The sequence below is a fragment of the Colias croceus genome, chromosome 8 (assembly GCF_905220415.1).
Source record: "Colias croceus chromosome 8, ilColCroc2.1".
Taxonomy (NCBI): Eukaryota; Metazoa; Arthropoda; class Insecta; order Lepidoptera; family Pieridae; genus Colias; species Colias croceus.
The window spans coordinates 8,809,166-8,827,569 of NC_059544.1; the positions used below are offsets into that span (position 1 = coordinate 8,809,166).

The window sequence follows — 18,404 nt, forward strand, 5'->3', positions numbered from 1 at the left end:
CGAATGGAACACGCTTATAAACAAAAGTACCAATGTGAGTCGTGATTGCCGTCATCGGCTGTGAATCCTCATGTAAAATACATTGTTGAAATGCATTTGATAAATCTAATTTAGTATATTGTTCACCTCCACCCAATACAGCAAACAAATCTTCGATACGAGGAAGTGGGTAATGAAAATCCTTTAACAACGGATTTATAGTTACCTTATAATCACCACACAATCTTATCGTACCGTTCGGCTTAACAACAGGTACAATCGGTGTGCCATAGTCCGATCTCTCAACTTTATAAATGACACCCATCCGTTGCAGTTTTTCTAGCTCTTGCTCAACAGGTTTACGAAGCGCAAGAGGTAATGGACGCGATTTAACAAATATAGGCGTATTGTCATTTAAATATAATTTTAATTTTGATTTAAACGTTCCTAACCCGTCTGCAAATACTTCAGGAAATTCATTACGTAAAGAAACTGCAACGGATTCGCTATCACACATGTTATATAACTCGCTAATTCCTAATTTTAAATGTTTTATCCACATTCTGCCCATCAATGGGGGGCCACCATTTTCAATTATATATAATTTAACATTTTCGGCCATCATTTTTCCACAAAAAACATTTACTACGATATAACCGATCGTCTTAATAATACTACCAGTATACGACTTTAAAATTAGCGAGTTATTTTGAATTGGAATATGACTAAAATTATCATCATAATACATTTTTGAAATTACAGAAATTTTACTTCCAGTATCGATTTCGAACTTACATGAAACATTATTAACCCTTAAATTAACATAATACGGCCCGTCGCCGTCAGAGTTTACTACCATATTATAAAAATTACTACATTCGTCCGAAGAAGAATCATTTAGAAAGTACTGCGATTTACTCTTACCATTTAAAACCGATTCACTTTTTTTACACACTGCTTTTAAATGACCTCTTTGACCGCACACGTCACAATTATAATTTTTAAACCGACACTTGCCCTCTGCATGACCCGATTTACCACAGCGCGCACATATCCGCTGACCGGTGAGCGTGCGTGCGGCCCCGCTCGGCCCAGCGCCGGCGCCGCGCGGCCCCACGCCTGCGATGCGATGCAAGCCGTCGTCCGCGAGCGGCGCGGAGCGGCCCGCCAGCGCGCCCGGAGCACACGCCGTCGCCGCATGCCGTTCCGCCGCCTCCAAAGCCAAAGCCAACTCCACCGCTCTCTTGTAGTTAATACTCTTTTCCGCAAATATTCTTGATCTCATGTCTTCATTGCACAGACCCGAAACGAACTGATCGCGTAAATTATTCTCCAAACATAAACCGAAGTTGCAAGTTTTAGCGAGATGTTTTAGCGCTTGCAAATATTCTCTCACACTCTCCCCTTGACGCTGAATTCTTTGTCGGAACACGTGTCTTTCTGCTATTTCTGAGCGATCAGGTTCGAGATGATCTTTCACCAACTTGATTAAATCGTCGTAACTTTTCGACTCGGGAGTATCGGGTGAACACAAATCACACATCAATTCGTAACACTCGGCGCCGACCACGGTAACCAACATGGCTACTCTTAAAGAATCGTCGATACTATTCAAACTTATAAATTGGTTCACACGACGAACATAAGCGTCCCAATTGTTACTGTTAATATTATAGGGTTCTATATGACCGATAGGCATTTTGTTACCGAATAATTTAAACGCGTGATGGTAAAAATTCCTCGTCGCCAATGATAAATATGGAAGGGACGTCAATGATACACGCTAGATCAATGCAAACTGATTTTATAATTTATTTCAGTCTACCTACACATACATTTTATTACATTACATACATAACAACCTGAAGCTATAAAAACCGGCCCTTAATTGCAATATGACTTTGCAGCGAAAAATAACTACATCTGTGCAACGTCATTATAACATCATCAGCCGTTAGGATTCGCAATCAAGAGATAATCACTATCCTCTCATGCTAGAGCCAATTACATAGAGCAGATTTATATGAACGATTCATTGACCTCACAATCCTGAAGATATTATGTACTTTACGAAAGTGTTTATTTAATGAAGAACTCCTTATCAGATAAGGATTGACAGAACTGAGAACAAAGGCTATGAAGAGCTTGAGGGGAAAAGTCCGTAATCTTCTTTACCTTATTTTAGCCTCAAGTAAACAAAATTCTAGAGTAAGCTATAATAATAGTATATATATATTTATTCTATGATAAAATTATTCATACTAATTGCTTGAGTTCCTATATTATAGGCACAAAAAATGTAAAATAACGTTTGCAAAAACGACAGATGTTTTCGATTTGTAGAGTAATTTTGACACATAAAGAAGCGTTGTATTTACCGACTGCTCTAGGTTTGAAACAGTAGATTACATTACAAACAGAATAAACTTTGCTAATATTAATTAGTTCAGCCAAAGCCCAAAAAAGTCCATTAATTTAAATACTACTACGAGGAAACTTATTTGGACCGACGCTACTATTTGTCTTTCTCTTTTATATTGAGTATTTTAATTCCACAAATATAAAATAAAAATAAGCTTAATCCAAGCTAAAGAATGTACTGCGTATATAAAGACTAATCTAATAACACAGGGGCATAAACATTTCAACAGTACAATAATAAATATATTTATACTCATCATGGAACAATGATTTGTTTGCACAATAGATTAGTAATCGTATGGATTAAACATATCTCGTTAGCTGGATGGACTTTATACTTTACCTAATCATAACATATGTATTATAAGGGTAGCAATAAAACGAGTGACTATAAATTACAGTTCTAAGTGTCAAAATTAATTAATTTGGGTTATAGAATTACTAAGTGAGCGACTGACTGCGAGTGACGAGAAATCAACAGAACAGCAACTTACAAACATTAATTTGAGTTACTAAAACAAAGTCCTCCCACGCGACTGACCGTCTGTCTATCTGTAGGTACGTGAAACTCGAAAACTACTATTTACATCAATTTTTATTCCGTTTTCACCATTGGATAGCGTGGATGTTTAGGAAGGTTGAAGTTTATGATAACGCGGGTGAAGTAAGGGCGGAAAACTAGTGTATCTTTAATTTTCCATTCACGATAGGTCGTTAAACGTGTTTAGTTGTTTACCTCACCATATTTTTTTCTATGTTTACTCAACGGAGGTTTGAAATTTAGAAATAGTTTTTGATATAGCTTATTATAAAGCTTTATTAAATAACTTGTATATTACAATAATAAAACTGCCATTTTCTTCACATAAAATTATAAATAAAATCTATATACAGATACAAAATAAAACTTCGTTGTGGATATTTACATTTAGTTTAAAGTTCTTACGACTTACGCGCTCTAATTACCCTTACATAAATATCGAAATATTTAAGATTTTCCATACAAATAAGTTAGTTACTGTTTATCGCCATTGCACCATCTAGGATCCCGGATGTGACCTCAATAATTAGTGTGCCGGCGTATCTGTATCAAGCTCTAGTGATACTTGATCTATTGAACTAGAAGTGTTATCTGTATTGCAAGATCGTTTATTTGCCACTGCAATAACAGCTATGTATCAAATGAATGTATTTACTAACACTGCGTTCAATTTAAATGAGCTTAAAACTAGCTGTGTCCTGCGGTATCATCTGCGAAACTAAGGGCATAAACTGTTATCTTATTACAAACTTTTAGCTGTCAGTTTTATGCTTCGACTCCTGTAGTACTTAACTACACAACCGTCTATAACATCTTCCCGGTCCTGATTTCCCGGTTATGAGTTAAAGAAGACATCTAGTCGGGCGTGAGAATCCCAAATGTTCTACTTTTCCCTCTTTCTCTCTTTAGAGGGAAAAGTAGAGCATCTTTCGAAGATTTCCCGTTAGCAAAATAAAATAAGGTCTAATCTGTCTGTTGTTCCGCGGTTAAACGCACGGGACGCAGTTATATCATTCTTGTTTTACATTACATACGTGTGAAAATATGTTAGTTGGTCTTCGTACGTCGCGTCGTCACACAAAAACTGCTTACGCTTTGAGCTGAAATTTGGTTTGCAAATAGCCTTTTTATGCTGATAACACGCAATGAAAATTCGCGCTCTGAAGCTTGTTAAAATATAACTAATGTGCAAAAATTTAATCTTACTGTCCATTAAGAAAATTTTATTCCACTAATTATGCATAATGTTTAAATTTTACGTAATAGCACAGATTACAATTCTATATTAGGAACAATTCTATACTAGGTAATGGGAAAGTACACATGTAGGTAATAAACTCAAATTATATCTCTAATGAAAATTCTTATTATAGTTTGCCCGCGAACAAAGAAATTTTTAATAACATGTTTAATTAATCTATCTGTCATGTCAAATTGTTATGTTTGAAATACATTTCTGTTTTGCTAGACGGTTTATTTAGTCTGTGGCGATATCATTTGTTTTGTTTCGCATTCGTAACAGTATAAAAAAGATATTATACATATTTTGTGTATGTGTTTAAGACTTGAAATGTGAATTAATTGCTTAAACATAAAACAGATTATGGATGCTTGAGTTATGATAATATTATAGTCTCAAAGGTACTTAGAATACAATGTTATTTTTTTAAATGACCGAGTTATGTTGCTCTTCTATAAAATTATATAAGTTAAAACTTAAAGCAATGTTTGCACTAAAAAAAATATCACAATAGAACCGATTTGGATGGGTTTGCTCACTTTGCAATATAAATAGACCTTAGAACCATAATATGTATTAGGTATTTTAATATAAAATGAACGATACAATATGCGATGTAAGTGCTAGTAGCAAAAACATGCACTAAATGACAATAATTAAGAAATTGAAAATAAAAGACACAAAGTAAGCCAGGCGTATATTGCGCATATAGGTGTATTTTAGCACATTTATAAAATAACCTCTAAGTTATGTGCGAGTGTAATAAAGTCTAAGGTCTTTACTTAGTCAAAAGTGAATCATTTAGGTATGAACTTTTGTTAACCTAAATCTTATTTTGCGCAATTTTTGTGTGTTACAATTTAAAACAGCGTGGTTGGGAATAAATTTAATGATGAATAATCTTCGATTTGCTTTAATCAGCATAATAATTGTCGATTGATAAATTAATAAGGTACTTAGTTTGATGAAAAACAAATGTTGTAAATGTGGTTTTGGAAGGTGAAAAACAATTTATGCGTAATAAAATTAAATCTGAATTCAATACCAAATTAAAGCAGTCACTATCGAAAACACGAAAAATACCGAATATTTTTTTCTGGTTTAACATAATAAATCACGTTATGCTACATTACCTACATACAAACTAATTATTATTGATGTATTTGACCGAATTATAACAAACATGCTACTGTATTTTATTATCCTGTTGGCCTTAGCGTGATGGTATATAGCCTATAGCCTTCCTCGATGAATGGGCTATCTAACACCGAAAGAATTTTTCAAATCGGACCTGCTGAGACTAGCGCATTCAAACAAACAAACAAACTCTTCAGCTTTATAATATTAGTATAGATTACATAGATACTTCAAAATATAATATATATTATGGCTAGAGAATATAGAGATATGTTTTGTTCTAAATAATTGCGCGTCATTGATGTTAATTATACATGATTATCAAATATTTATGCAATTTTAAAAAGAAAATTGGTCTCGTATCTATGATACTACTTAATAACTTAATAAGCTAATTAGAGATGTTTATAAAACATATAATGCGATTTATTACCAAAACGTACCTATAGTAAACAAAATTGCTCTCACATTTTCATGAATTACCAAACACGTACTATAGACAACATAGAGTTGTGCCAAATGGCGCAGAGGTCCTTGCCCGTAGCACAGACAAAGAGCACGTGTGTATGACGTATGCGCGGATTGGTCACAAATAGCGCGAACTTATCAGTGTCAGTGAACGCGTGACGTCATCACAGCTGATAGTCGGATATAGGTTGCGAAACTTTCATTGGGCATGTATTTGACTATTTGGTAAATAGTATGATAATTTTGTATTTTTTTCTGTTACACTTGACTGTCATAGTATACGAACGCAAAATGCGTTTAAAAATTACGTTTTGTTTTCAAGCAACAGTTTGTATGCAACTGTATTTAAATTAAATGTTAGTAACAAAAAGATTTCTTATAACATCTGTTTATCTGGTTTAGTTTATGGTATGTTTTATACCCGCCTGACATCAGTCTTGATAAAATTTGCACATTGGCATTTACGATGATAATATGTCTGGATATAAATTATAAAATACCCATAAAATAATATTTAATTATGTACGTCGAGTGTATGTAGGTAACCAATTAACCTTGACTAAAAGAATCTAATAATTGTGATATAAACCTTTAGTAATGTTACTGACAATTCTTACGATGAATAAAATGTATAAAATATTCCTTCATGTTTTCTTGAAAAACTACATCTATATTTTTTTCAATATTTCTCATGTGTTCTATTACAAATAGTTAACCACGTATGTCTTATAAATTGAACTTAAGCTTATCAATATTTTCATGTTATTCCTAAACTTACTGGTACTCAAACCTTTGTGTTATTTATTATCGCATTTATGCATTATGCACATACGTATTTGCATAGCAAATTGTAGCACCAAAACATGTCCATTATAATCAACATGAATCACAGAAATTATACAACAAAGAAACAGTCATCCAATAACATTTTGTTCGTAAAAATCGAGGAAGTCACTAGTCAGTATCATAAGTTCCGTAACAATTATGCAAAGCATGTTTACAAGGTTAGGTTTCGTTTGTTTGCTTGAGACGGTAACCGATATTTCCTAATGTTTGTGTGACTTGTAATTTAATTCGAGCCGCTTGTACTGGCTTCGTTCACTGCTCAGGCTGCTAGAATACTGTGCTGCTAGACTCACGAGAGAAAAAGAGTGTGTGTGTCGAGCACACGTGTCAGAAGTGGAACTTCTTTGGCAAGATTCAAAGATACAAAAATCGTCGCCGTACTCCATAACGTAACGGTATTACCATTCATCATCGTCATCATCATCAACAGCCCATATATGTTCCCACTGCTGGGACACGGGCCTCCTACAAGAGTGCAAGCCATAATCCACCTACGATGACCCAACCTTGATAGGTACTCTCAGCGCTAAAGAAGTTCCACTTCAAATATATGTACATAGCAAAGATAATTGATAATAGGTTTAGTTTTCTAATGAAAAATGTTTAATAAAATCCGTGAATAATTTTTATTATTCACGGATTATATTACGGATATTTCGCTACATTCACATCGGCGTGGTGAAAAATTAATTCACTGTTCATTACTTTTGTGTTATACAATAGTTCTTGTAGTAACGAACGGCCAAGCCACATATTTTGACTAAGGTGTAGAGTTTGTGAAGTTAGGCCTTGTAGAGTTAGGGCGTGTAGTGTTAGAAGCTTGGCTCTACATGAGATCTGATAACTTTTTGGCAACATTTTACATGAAAATGTTTTTGGCGGGATCACCATTTCTGATTTATGCGTTTATTTAAGTTGGTCAAAAATGTAATATATTATCGTGGTATTACCACAGATAATATAAAACGATGGTATTACTGCAATAATTATTATTTTTAATCCATGACCTCTAAACTCTTAAATAGTTACCGAGCTTTAGTTTGTTATACTTTTCTACGAATTATTTTAGCGATAGAATAATGATTATTATAATTAAGTAATATAATGTCATCGAATATGATTAAAATTTAAAAGTATGCGGCAGCACGTGGATATTTTATATTTATTTTATAACTAGATAATATGTTATGTCTATTATTAAAAAATACGCGTAATTAAATAAATCGTATTTTATTTCGGATATCCCATAGTTTCTGTTACGGTTATATAAACATCTTCACTGGTAGGAGTGGTAGGTAATATCCGATTGCGAAACTGAATTTATGAATTCATATAGACGTATGAAAAATCGTATGAATATTTAAAATATAAAAAGTTAAACGTTGAAAGAAATAATGCACCTTTCAAATGGAATTATAAAATGAATTAATCTTAGAAAGTAATATTATAACGTAAGACTTAAGAATTATTTGATCTTATGACACTATACCATTAATATTATTTCTTAAGATATCTTCGACTGTATCATCATACCGAATGAATTGCAATTTTATAAAAAAAAAACAAATAAATTGTAAATTATTAACTAGATAATTTTCACTAAAAATATAATCTGATGGAATGGATGAATGAAAAATGCAAAAAAAAGTCGCTGCTCTATATAATATATAAAATGATTTTAATATTTAATTACCACCTAAACTTTAACATGCTTTAGGGCTGATTTTTCAATCCTTGGTTAAAACTTATTCATCGAATAACGTGTTAAACTACCATTTCAAAAATGTATTCTAATTGTCCGTTTAGGACAGTTTTTACAGGTGACATTTTAAAATGTTCGTGTAATACTTTATTGGACGGATAAATTTTAACCAAGGATTAAAAAAGCGGCCCTTACAAGACCCAATACTAGGCTGAATCTATCTACTGATTTATTAATAAATACTCTAGCTAGCAACACGTTTGAACAAAGCATTGTTTACGCAAATTATTTTATCAGTATAAGTGTGGGTGGATGTAGGTCAGGCGATTAAAGTCTACTTTATTTGTTAATTAGGCGGGTCCACACAGAGCGAGCAACCTCGCGAAGCTGTGAAGTACAAAAGAGGCACTAACATTCATAGATCTCATAACAGCTGAAAGCTGATACATCAAAGGTTCCTGAGTTGACCTTCGACAGTTTATGAGGCGAGTCGACACAGAGCGATCAACCTCGCTAAGCGATAGCTGCGTGACACTGCTCGATCTGTGTCAGTGTGAACATGAATCGGCCGAGGAAAGCTCGTATTATAGAGCTCAAAAATGACGACAGACAGCATCAAAATATGTTCCTCAGTTGAAATTCGAGCTCGAAGCTCCGTGCACGCGTCTCCTCCGAGGAAAATAGCGGCACGGGAACTTTCCTCGGACACGCTACGTCCACAAAGAGCAGCCTAGCACAGCAATTGCCTCGCGAGGCTGCCCGCTCTGTGTGGACCTGCCTATAATAATTAACCGTCGTATGTCAACTGAGGAACCTTTGATATGTCAGCCTTCAGTTGTGAGATCTATGAATTTTGTTAATGGCTCTTTTGTATGTAAATTCTCAGTATCAGCAAGGAGTTTCGCATTGCCTTGATAGTGGTAATCACATTGATGTGGGTGAACAATAATATTATAAGGCTGAAGAGTTTGTTTGTTTGTCCGTACTTATCTCAGGAATTAGGGGATTGATATCAAAAATTATATTATCATTGGATTAGGATTTGGATTATGTATGTTTTTTTAGCACTATAGAATACCACGGGGAAGCCGGGCGGAACCTTAGTTAATTATAAATGCAAAAACAAAATGAAGTGAATCACTCCACATTATGTTTTAAAGTCTTCTTTACCCATTTTGTGAAAATAAGAGTAAGCAATACTCCCATTTTTGGACAAAAGGAATAGTCCTGAATCACTTTTGACTGTTTATAAAATTAAATTCTATTACATTCATTTTTTTTTAATGTTTTACGTACCTAAAACAAAAATCTCATCGTATGCAGATTATGCCAACTATTTAATGTAAATTAACATGCATAATAAATTAACATATATAAATGTATTTCTATAATGCATAATATCAATGTATTCATATTAAAAAAATCTGCAATTTTATTATGATACATCTGTGAATTTAATTTTTTGTAGGTGTTTTTCCTGATTTATATCACGTCTAGACGCGTTTAATGTGTTGTGTGTATGTTTTTTTTTTATAGCGAACCATTGTATTATTATAAATGCCATGTCTAATAAGTATATCCGTCTTTAGTTTTTCGTTTTAATTCAACTGCTTCAGTTAAAGTGGAAGTCTCTATTTTTCTTTAAATGGTAAATTATTTATTTCACAAAGTATGCAAACATGTTAAATTACCAAACACGCACCAAATGCGAAATAATTAGCAAGTAATCAATGATTGTTTTGCATAATTAATGTGATAATATTTACTGAAAAATGTTAAATTTAGGTTATTATTACACATCACAATATAATAGTGCTGTAATGCATTCATGTAGAAAATAGAAACACCGCATTTTCCTATAATATTTCACAATATATTATTATACAAGATTTAAGTTTTAATAATCATTTATTTTATTATTTTGAAATTTTTATAGGTTAGCAAGCAAAAGGCCTAGTGACCTACCTGACCTTAATCAGGAGACCCCCGATAATCACCAACGCTCATAAACACTAGTAACAATGGTGGTGCTTGTTGGTTTTTCTTTTTATATAATAATTTATGAGAGGAAAATAGAACAACAAAAAGTTTATATGAACCTATACCTCTATCTTAATATACACATTGTATCTGCGTAGTCGGCCAGAATAACAATTAATAAATAGACATGTTTTAAATGCCTATAATAGAAGTTTTAAATTTTAATTTATGGACCTCATAAATCAAATACACGGAAATGCTATCGCGACGATAAAGAACACGCTTTTTGAGATAAATAAACTTTATCCTTATTTGAAAAACAACTTGTACTTACACAAACAAAATTGTATTGTTTATCCTTGATTGCTAATACACATAAATTAATATACCTCTAATTAACGCATTGATCTAAACAATTGCGTAATCTAAATGCAGTGAAGTCTAAGTACATATATAATTAAAGAAGTAGATAGGAATATATCTATGCTAATTTTAAAACTTAAATAGAACTGGTTCAAACCCAGACTGAATAAGTTTTTGGTTCTTATTAGTGCTAGCTAATAATAATAATGCTTATAATATTTTTAAGCAGTCGTTCATCAATTTATTTATTGAAGCATCAAGCAATTGATCAAATGAAAATAGATGCACAATTGCAAAACTCAAGACGCGATGAATCGAAAATTTTAAATTACGTTTGTAACCACTTCAACTAATAAGTAATAACATACATATTACATACATTTAAAAAATATGCGATCTTATCAGAAAATAATATACTTATAGATAGTGATCAAAAATTTATATCTATAGATATTATGTACCTACCTAGGTCTCACTCATTATTTTGAATTCTGGACTTGGTAGGTATTGATTTTCATAACTAACTCATGAAAAAACTCAATAAGCATGATTCATAACATCAACAACAAACCTACTAAAATATATTAGTTACCTATATTCACACTTGAAAATGAAAACTAAAATAAAACGATTCCAGTACCAAAAGACTGAATCTGTGCCGTAGGAACAGTAAACAATAAAATTGATATCAATTATCATATTTATACCATTGTTGACTTATATTTACACGATCATAATATTTGAATAAATAATAATAATGTATCATTACTGACTTTTCGTGATGATAAAATGTTCATGACGTGCGAAAGGTTAAAAGTTCGAATAGATACCGGAAATTCTTAGTCGGCTAATATGTAGATAATAATAATAACTGCAATATAACAAATCAAAATGTCACCCTCAGATTCTTGATAAGAATATATTATACATGTTCAATCATTAATATGGACTATTAAGAACCTATCAACGATTGAAACAATATTTGAAAATACCAATCTTAATATTTATTTAATATGTAGTTATAAAATAGTCAATTAACAACTTTATCATCCCGGTCTCTGAGAGAACAAAAAATAACACTTCTAATTTTTTAGAATAACAACACAACAATTTGATTTAGGTGCAATGTGCAAAAAATTTAGTTTATTTCACAAAATTTTGAATTAGCTATTATCATAATTCATAACTATCATAGATTAGGGGTACATTCATTTAATAAATAATAATATATTACCTTCCTATTGCAAGACATAGTACCATTAAAAAACTATTATTTAGAAAAAATTAAAAACCTAGGTACTTAGGTATTTTTCAAAACAGCTGTTTGTCATTCGCGAATGGACTTCGAACCTAAACGAGATATGATTTATTGTACTTTGGACATTGTGTAAACATAATATCGGTGGGAATTAGCATTATCATAATTATAATATTTGAGTTAACTTTAATTGGACCGGACATGAGCATTTTCGCATTTGGTGACGATTTGCGTAACTGTTTATGACAATGAATTACGAAATTGTACGATTATTATGTTGTTAATCGTTATTCGTTATGCGCCACCCACATAATTTGGCCACATTAATTATAAAGAGCCATGTTTTTATTTCGAAGTTATATTTAATATACTCAATTCTGAATATCGGGCTGTCGGGCACTGGATTTATGTTATGGAAAAATTGATAAAACCAGATAAAACAATTCAAGTCTATTTTTTGTGTTCAATTAAAATCAATGGCGGAAGGCAAATGTCACGCAACAGCCAAATAATAATATAATAGTTATTTACCGAACAATTTGATGCTTTTAAATTTAAAACATAGACAAACGACATTTCTCTTTAGCTAATTCGATTGTAACGTTATGTACTTATATTATATTTCTTATTCGTTTTCCTATCTTTCCAGGTACAAAGCAAATCCTACACAGTGTCAATGGCAGGCTCCGTCCCCGCCAGCTCATTGCCATCATGGGCCCATCAGGAGCTGGCAAGTCCACGTTACTGGATGTCCTCTCTGGATATCGGATAACTGGCGTTGGTGGCGCCATCTTTATTAATGGCAGAGGAAGAATGATGAGTTAGAATTTACTTATTTATTAGATTTGGTTCTTTATTTAAATTGTTGTTCATGCAAATTGTACCTATTCGTTAATTTATTAAATCATGGCTAAGAATAAGATTGCATAACATAATATAAATATAATCTAAAATATTTGAACTTAATGCTACGGAAAAACAAAAACAAAACGTAAACGTTGTTTTTGTCAGATAAGTAAAATAGTAGGTACATACCTAATTGATGAAATAGTTTTATAATGAATTAATGAATGTGAAATTGGTATTGGATTATATAATTAACTAGCTGTTATCTGCGGATTTGTCCGCGTTGCCTAAAACCTAACAAATGGTACATCATCTCATCGATGTAGTTTGCGAACATACAGAGTACAGACAGAGAGACGCAGCGAAATACCTTTTTTTAAAAATATGTTATATTTCAAACTTTGCGTATCTTTAATACACATCTACTTAAATTTATAAAATGAATAATTTATTTGTTCAGAACGTTTCAAGAAAATGTCCTGCTACATCCAACAAGATGATAGACTCCAGGGTTTACTCACAGTGGGAGAGAACATGGCTCTCGCGGCCGATTTGAAACTACCCACAAAACTTGACAAATACGAAAAGGGTGAAGTTGTAAGTATTAATTATCTATATAAGTATTTATTATAAATTATATATTTGTATGTTTATATGTCATTTGGTTTCCATAGTACAAGCGAAAGCTTAGTATGGGATATCGTGCCGTGTGTGAAAATGTCCTAAAATTAAATTATTGAGTCATTGAATTAAATACGCAAGAAAACAATCAGACGTTTTAATGGCAACTGGAATGATTAATGACTGTTTGTGGTGCGAATGTTGCAGAAAAAACTACTTGATTATACGGAAATATTGTTGCAAATTGTTTTTGTTTTTGTAACTAGTTATGTATAACTAAAAATTTCCTAAACTTAACAGATTTTAAGTAGTTTTTAATTATTTTTGTTTTGTTAAAATATTTTGTGGTAATAATATGAAAAATATTAACTTCTTTATCTTGTTTATCCCTAATAAACATATCGATTATTAAGTTTGAGCACAAATAAGATATAATATATTATTTTACTCTCTGATCATTCATATTTTACATTACAAAAGTTTATTTGAATGAATTACAATAATAAGGCATTTAACCAATTTAAAGTGATTTCCCACCATTTTCAGATAGAAGACATTCTCACAAACCTGGGTCTATACGAGCACATGAATACCAGGGGATCACAACTCTCCGGAGGTCAACGGAAGAGATTGTCCATCGCTTTGGAACTCATCAACAACCCCCTAGTTATGTTCTTGGATGAACCAACCACGTGAGTATATTTTTATTAAGCTATTGCACAGCTTCTATCGCGAGCCTTGAGCGCGGAGAATCGAGAAATTCCGTAACGAAAAAACCTCACGCTCTCCACTTCGACGGGCTCGGAGGTGTGGCTTGAATGCATGCTATGCAATAGCTTTACCGCGGCAGTCCCCGAGTGCCACACGTCTTTTTTTATTTCTTATTAACAAATAATGGTCCATATTAAAACAGAATTAAATAAAAATCAGATTAATATAACTTCCAAATACATACAAATAGCAGCAAATAGCACAAATTACTAAATAGCATGCAAAAATGTACTTTTGGTATTTTTTTTTATTTTTTTATAAAAATGTTTATGTAGGTATTTGCAATAAGTAATTACTAGGAGGTAGTAAAGAATCGGACAGTTGCTGCTGTTAGGAAAAATTATTATACTTATTAATGAGCTTGTAATTATATTGCAACAATATAATGCTCAATACAGATGTCAGCGCATAAGACAATAAATTATTATAGCAAATTAATATTTCTTAACGCTTCCTACGGCGCCATCTAGTTTCAAGCTTGTTAAACTTTGGAAGTTGCCAGTTGTAATTAATAATTCCTGATCATTAAAATAGAAAAATATAAGCAGCATTTTTTACCACTAATTACTGGTTACAACAATCAGGTTTTATATAATATAAGCCATCATTATACATACAAAATGAAACATGAAAATGAAAAACTTATCGTAGCATTTAATTTTGGTATACCATCTAACAACACATATTGGCGGCAAATGTTTTTATCTTTCTTTTTATTACATAAATATACGCATTTTAGCAGATGTTAAATAAATAAATAAATTATCACACCTGATTTAAATATCCTGGTGGCATGAGTCACTCAAGTTAAGTATGAATTTGTTATTCGATGAGGCCGCTAAATAAACTTTAAAAGTGTGATAAAATTATACTGTTTCTATATATCACAATTTTAAGGTCATTTTCTTTGTATTTAAGATTTATAATTAAATTAGAAGGTACCAGTGCCTTCATCCGTCGCAAAAAATTTCCACAAAAAAGTGGCGTATATCACTCTCTAGCCCAATCATCTCCAGACACAAAAATCATCCCATAAAACCGCTCCACCGTGACGTGACGTGAAAGAAAAGAAAAGAAACATACATTCGTATTTATAATAGTATTCTCTTAACACCCGTTTATAATATTATTATTCGTTTTTCAGAGGTCTAGACAGTTCCTCATGTTCGCAAGTAGTACAGCTATGCCAGAACCTTGCTCAACAAGGCAGGACTATAGTATGTACAGTGCACCAACCTTCTGCCTCTCTATTCGCTCTATTCGACCATGTGTATGTGTTGGCTGCTGGCCACTGCCTGTACCAGGGCACTACGAAGAATTTAGTACCGTATCTGGAGGAAGCTGGTGTACCTTGCCCGTTGTATCACAATCCTGCTGATTATGGTAAGTAATTTGGATACAAATTCTCGGTTAAAATTTTAGAAACTTGGTTTAGGTAGTTTTTTCTTATAATTTTGATAATTTTAATTAAGGTGGATGTTCCGACCGTCCCTCCATACATTTTTGATTACCTCTAAACACTTAACACAGACACTATTTCTTTAAAACTAATCATTTTATCACTTCTCTATAATGAAATGTGTGCGCGTTCGACCTTTTTAATCAATAATTTACAATATTTACTTAGAAAAACAACAGTAAAATACCGGAAAAATTTGACACTTCTACAGTAGTGTGCGTGACTTTTGCCAAGCGAAACACGACATAAAGCACGACATCTAGCGCATAGACTATATACTTATTACAGATCTAGCGCGTCAATGTCTAAACGAAAGGCGATGTTTAGACATAAGACGCGCTAGATGTCGTGCATTCGCGTTCGTTATCTTATACATAATGAGCATAATTCTAATAAATCAAAGTTCTATGTAAAAATTGAGTAATTTCATTTCCAATCGTTCAAAGAAAATAACAATAAAATAAAATAAAACTAATGACCTTAGAAACTATGTTTTTTTTTGTAAACAATTTATTACTCATTATTGTTCGTCCGTCGTAGGTCTGTAAACTGTATTGTACACTGAAGGTAAATGGTACTGTAGGTACTTTAGTTCGGCGTCGTCGTCGGCTTGATATAAATTACATTCTTGATTTCATTGACACGCGCTATGATTTGCGCGCGGAATTTCTTGTGTTGTGAATTTATTTTTGTATGCTATGCATTTTAATTGATTCAAATTGCAATGTTTCTCTAGTATGCATTTAAGACTATATTGTAAATTGTAATAATTGATCGTGGGTATAGTAATTAATTATTCTAATAACGCAATTAGTAATATATGTATTTTCGGTGGGATTCAAAACAAAAAATTGGCCCGTGATTTTTATGAAATTTCACCACATTGCAAATCACATCAATCATAGTTCATACACATGTATGACGAAAGTGATTAGTATTGTGGCTAACATTGACTCATCAGTTCATCACTGAAACCAGTGATAAATCAGTACCTATATCATATTGTGTTTGAATATTTTTAAACAATGATACAAGTATACAATTATTATAAATCGGTAAACTATCAAAGTAATCACAAACTTGCAAACATTGGTAAAATGTCCAGTAGTTTATGAGCCTATTCATTACAATCAAACAAACAAACAAAGTTTTCCTCTTTATAATATTAGTGTAGACAAACACTATGAATACGATCACGAATGCAAATTCGGGGATTTTCTAATTATTGCTAAATAATAATTGAATTCGTTTTGAAATACTCTATAATTTTTAGTGTATAAATATTAAATAGACATTTATAATGTGGTGCTCATTTTTTTTGTACTGCTAACGCTATTGTAGGTACCTATTTTCGTTGTTTTATTTCAAGTGAACACGGCCATACAATTTTGTCACGAGCCGCCTATGATTGTAGGTACTTTTGTTAGGCTCCTTCGTCGTCCGCGTCGCGTCCGCGTCGGCTCGAAAGTTCTTGATTTCATTGTCACGCGCTATGATTTGCGCGCGGATTTTCTTGTGTTGTGAATTTATTTTTGTATTATTATTATTTTTTATTTTTTTTTTATTTTATTGATTCAAATAAAATATTTCATTAGTATGCATTTGAGACTATATTGTATTATGTATAATTTATCGTAGGTATAGTTATTCTTATAACGCAGTTATATTTTCGGTGGGACAATTTGACCCGTGATTTTTCTGAAATATCACCACGTTGCAAATCACATCAATCATACACACGTATGACGAAAGTATAGTGGCTAACATTGACTCATCAGTTCATCACTGAAACCAGTGATAAATCAGTATATCATATTTTATTGTGTTTGAATATTTTTTAAACAACGATATATACAATATTATTATAAATCGGTAAACTACCAAAGTACTTCCGAATTTTCAGACAGACAAACAAGTAGTTTGAACACGCAGTTTTCTTATACTAGTAGCAAAAATCAAAACCATAATATTATGTTTACCTACTACCTATATTTTACTAAAAGTCGAGTGCGTCGAAATCGTAAATAATAATATAATGTTTTTCACCTTCCTGGTTATTTTCCCATAGTAAATAGTGTTTTAGGTTTGTTGTTGTAGGTAGGAATAATAATAATTATTCTTACTTGTTGGTTATGAAATGTATATTGAAATAATTTACTTTTACAAATCATTAGTGATATTAGTTTTGAGTGAAAATGCTTGGATCAGCATAATATTATATGGTACTTCAAATACATGTTTTGATAAAAAAACAATAGTGTAATAAAATAAAACTGCGTTTTATTGTAATCAATGTTGACAGTTTTAAATTCCAAAATTATTGATCAATAAAATAGTTTACACCAACAAATATAACTTTTATTTTTATAACCATCGTTCATAATATAAACCGTAGCAGGTGGCGTTTTGAAGTTCTGTCTACTCATACAGAAAAATGGAAAAATTTATTACTCATTATTGTTGTTTGGCTGTGTGTTTGGCAACTCGAAGCGTGGTCGTCCGTCGTAGGTACTTTTGTTCGGCGTCGCGTCGTCGCTCGTCCGCGTCGGCTTGATATAAAACATTCTTGATTTCATTGACACGCGCTATGATTTGCGCGCGGAATTTCTTGTGTTGTGAATTTATTTTTGTATGCTATGCATTTTAATTGAATCAAATTGCAATATTTCTCTAGTATGCATTTGAGACTATATTGTAATAATTGATCGTGGGTAGGTATAGTAATTAATTATTCTAATAACGCAATTATATTTTCGGTGGGATTCAAAACAA

The 18,404-nt window shown here is 32.1% G+C and overlaps 1 protein-coding gene across 1 annotated transcript in view; it reads left to right on the plus strand.

Moving 5' to 3' along the window:
- The window catches only part of LOC123693599 (ATP-binding cassette sub-family G member 1-like), a 42,877-nt gene that overhangs the window by 17,879 nt on the left and 6,594 nt on the right, over positions 1–18,404 (plus strand). The window contains exons 2-5 of the mRNA XM_045638765.1: positions 12,585–12,755; positions 13,242–13,378; positions 13,949–14,094; positions 15,318–15,556. Of these exons, the coding sequence (XP_045494721.1) occupies positions 12,585–12,755; positions 13,242–13,378; positions 13,949–14,094; positions 15,318–15,556 (693 nt within the window). The remainder of the gene's footprint in view (positions 1–12,584; positions 12,756–13,241; positions 13,379–13,948; positions 14,095–15,317; positions 15,557–18,404) is intronic.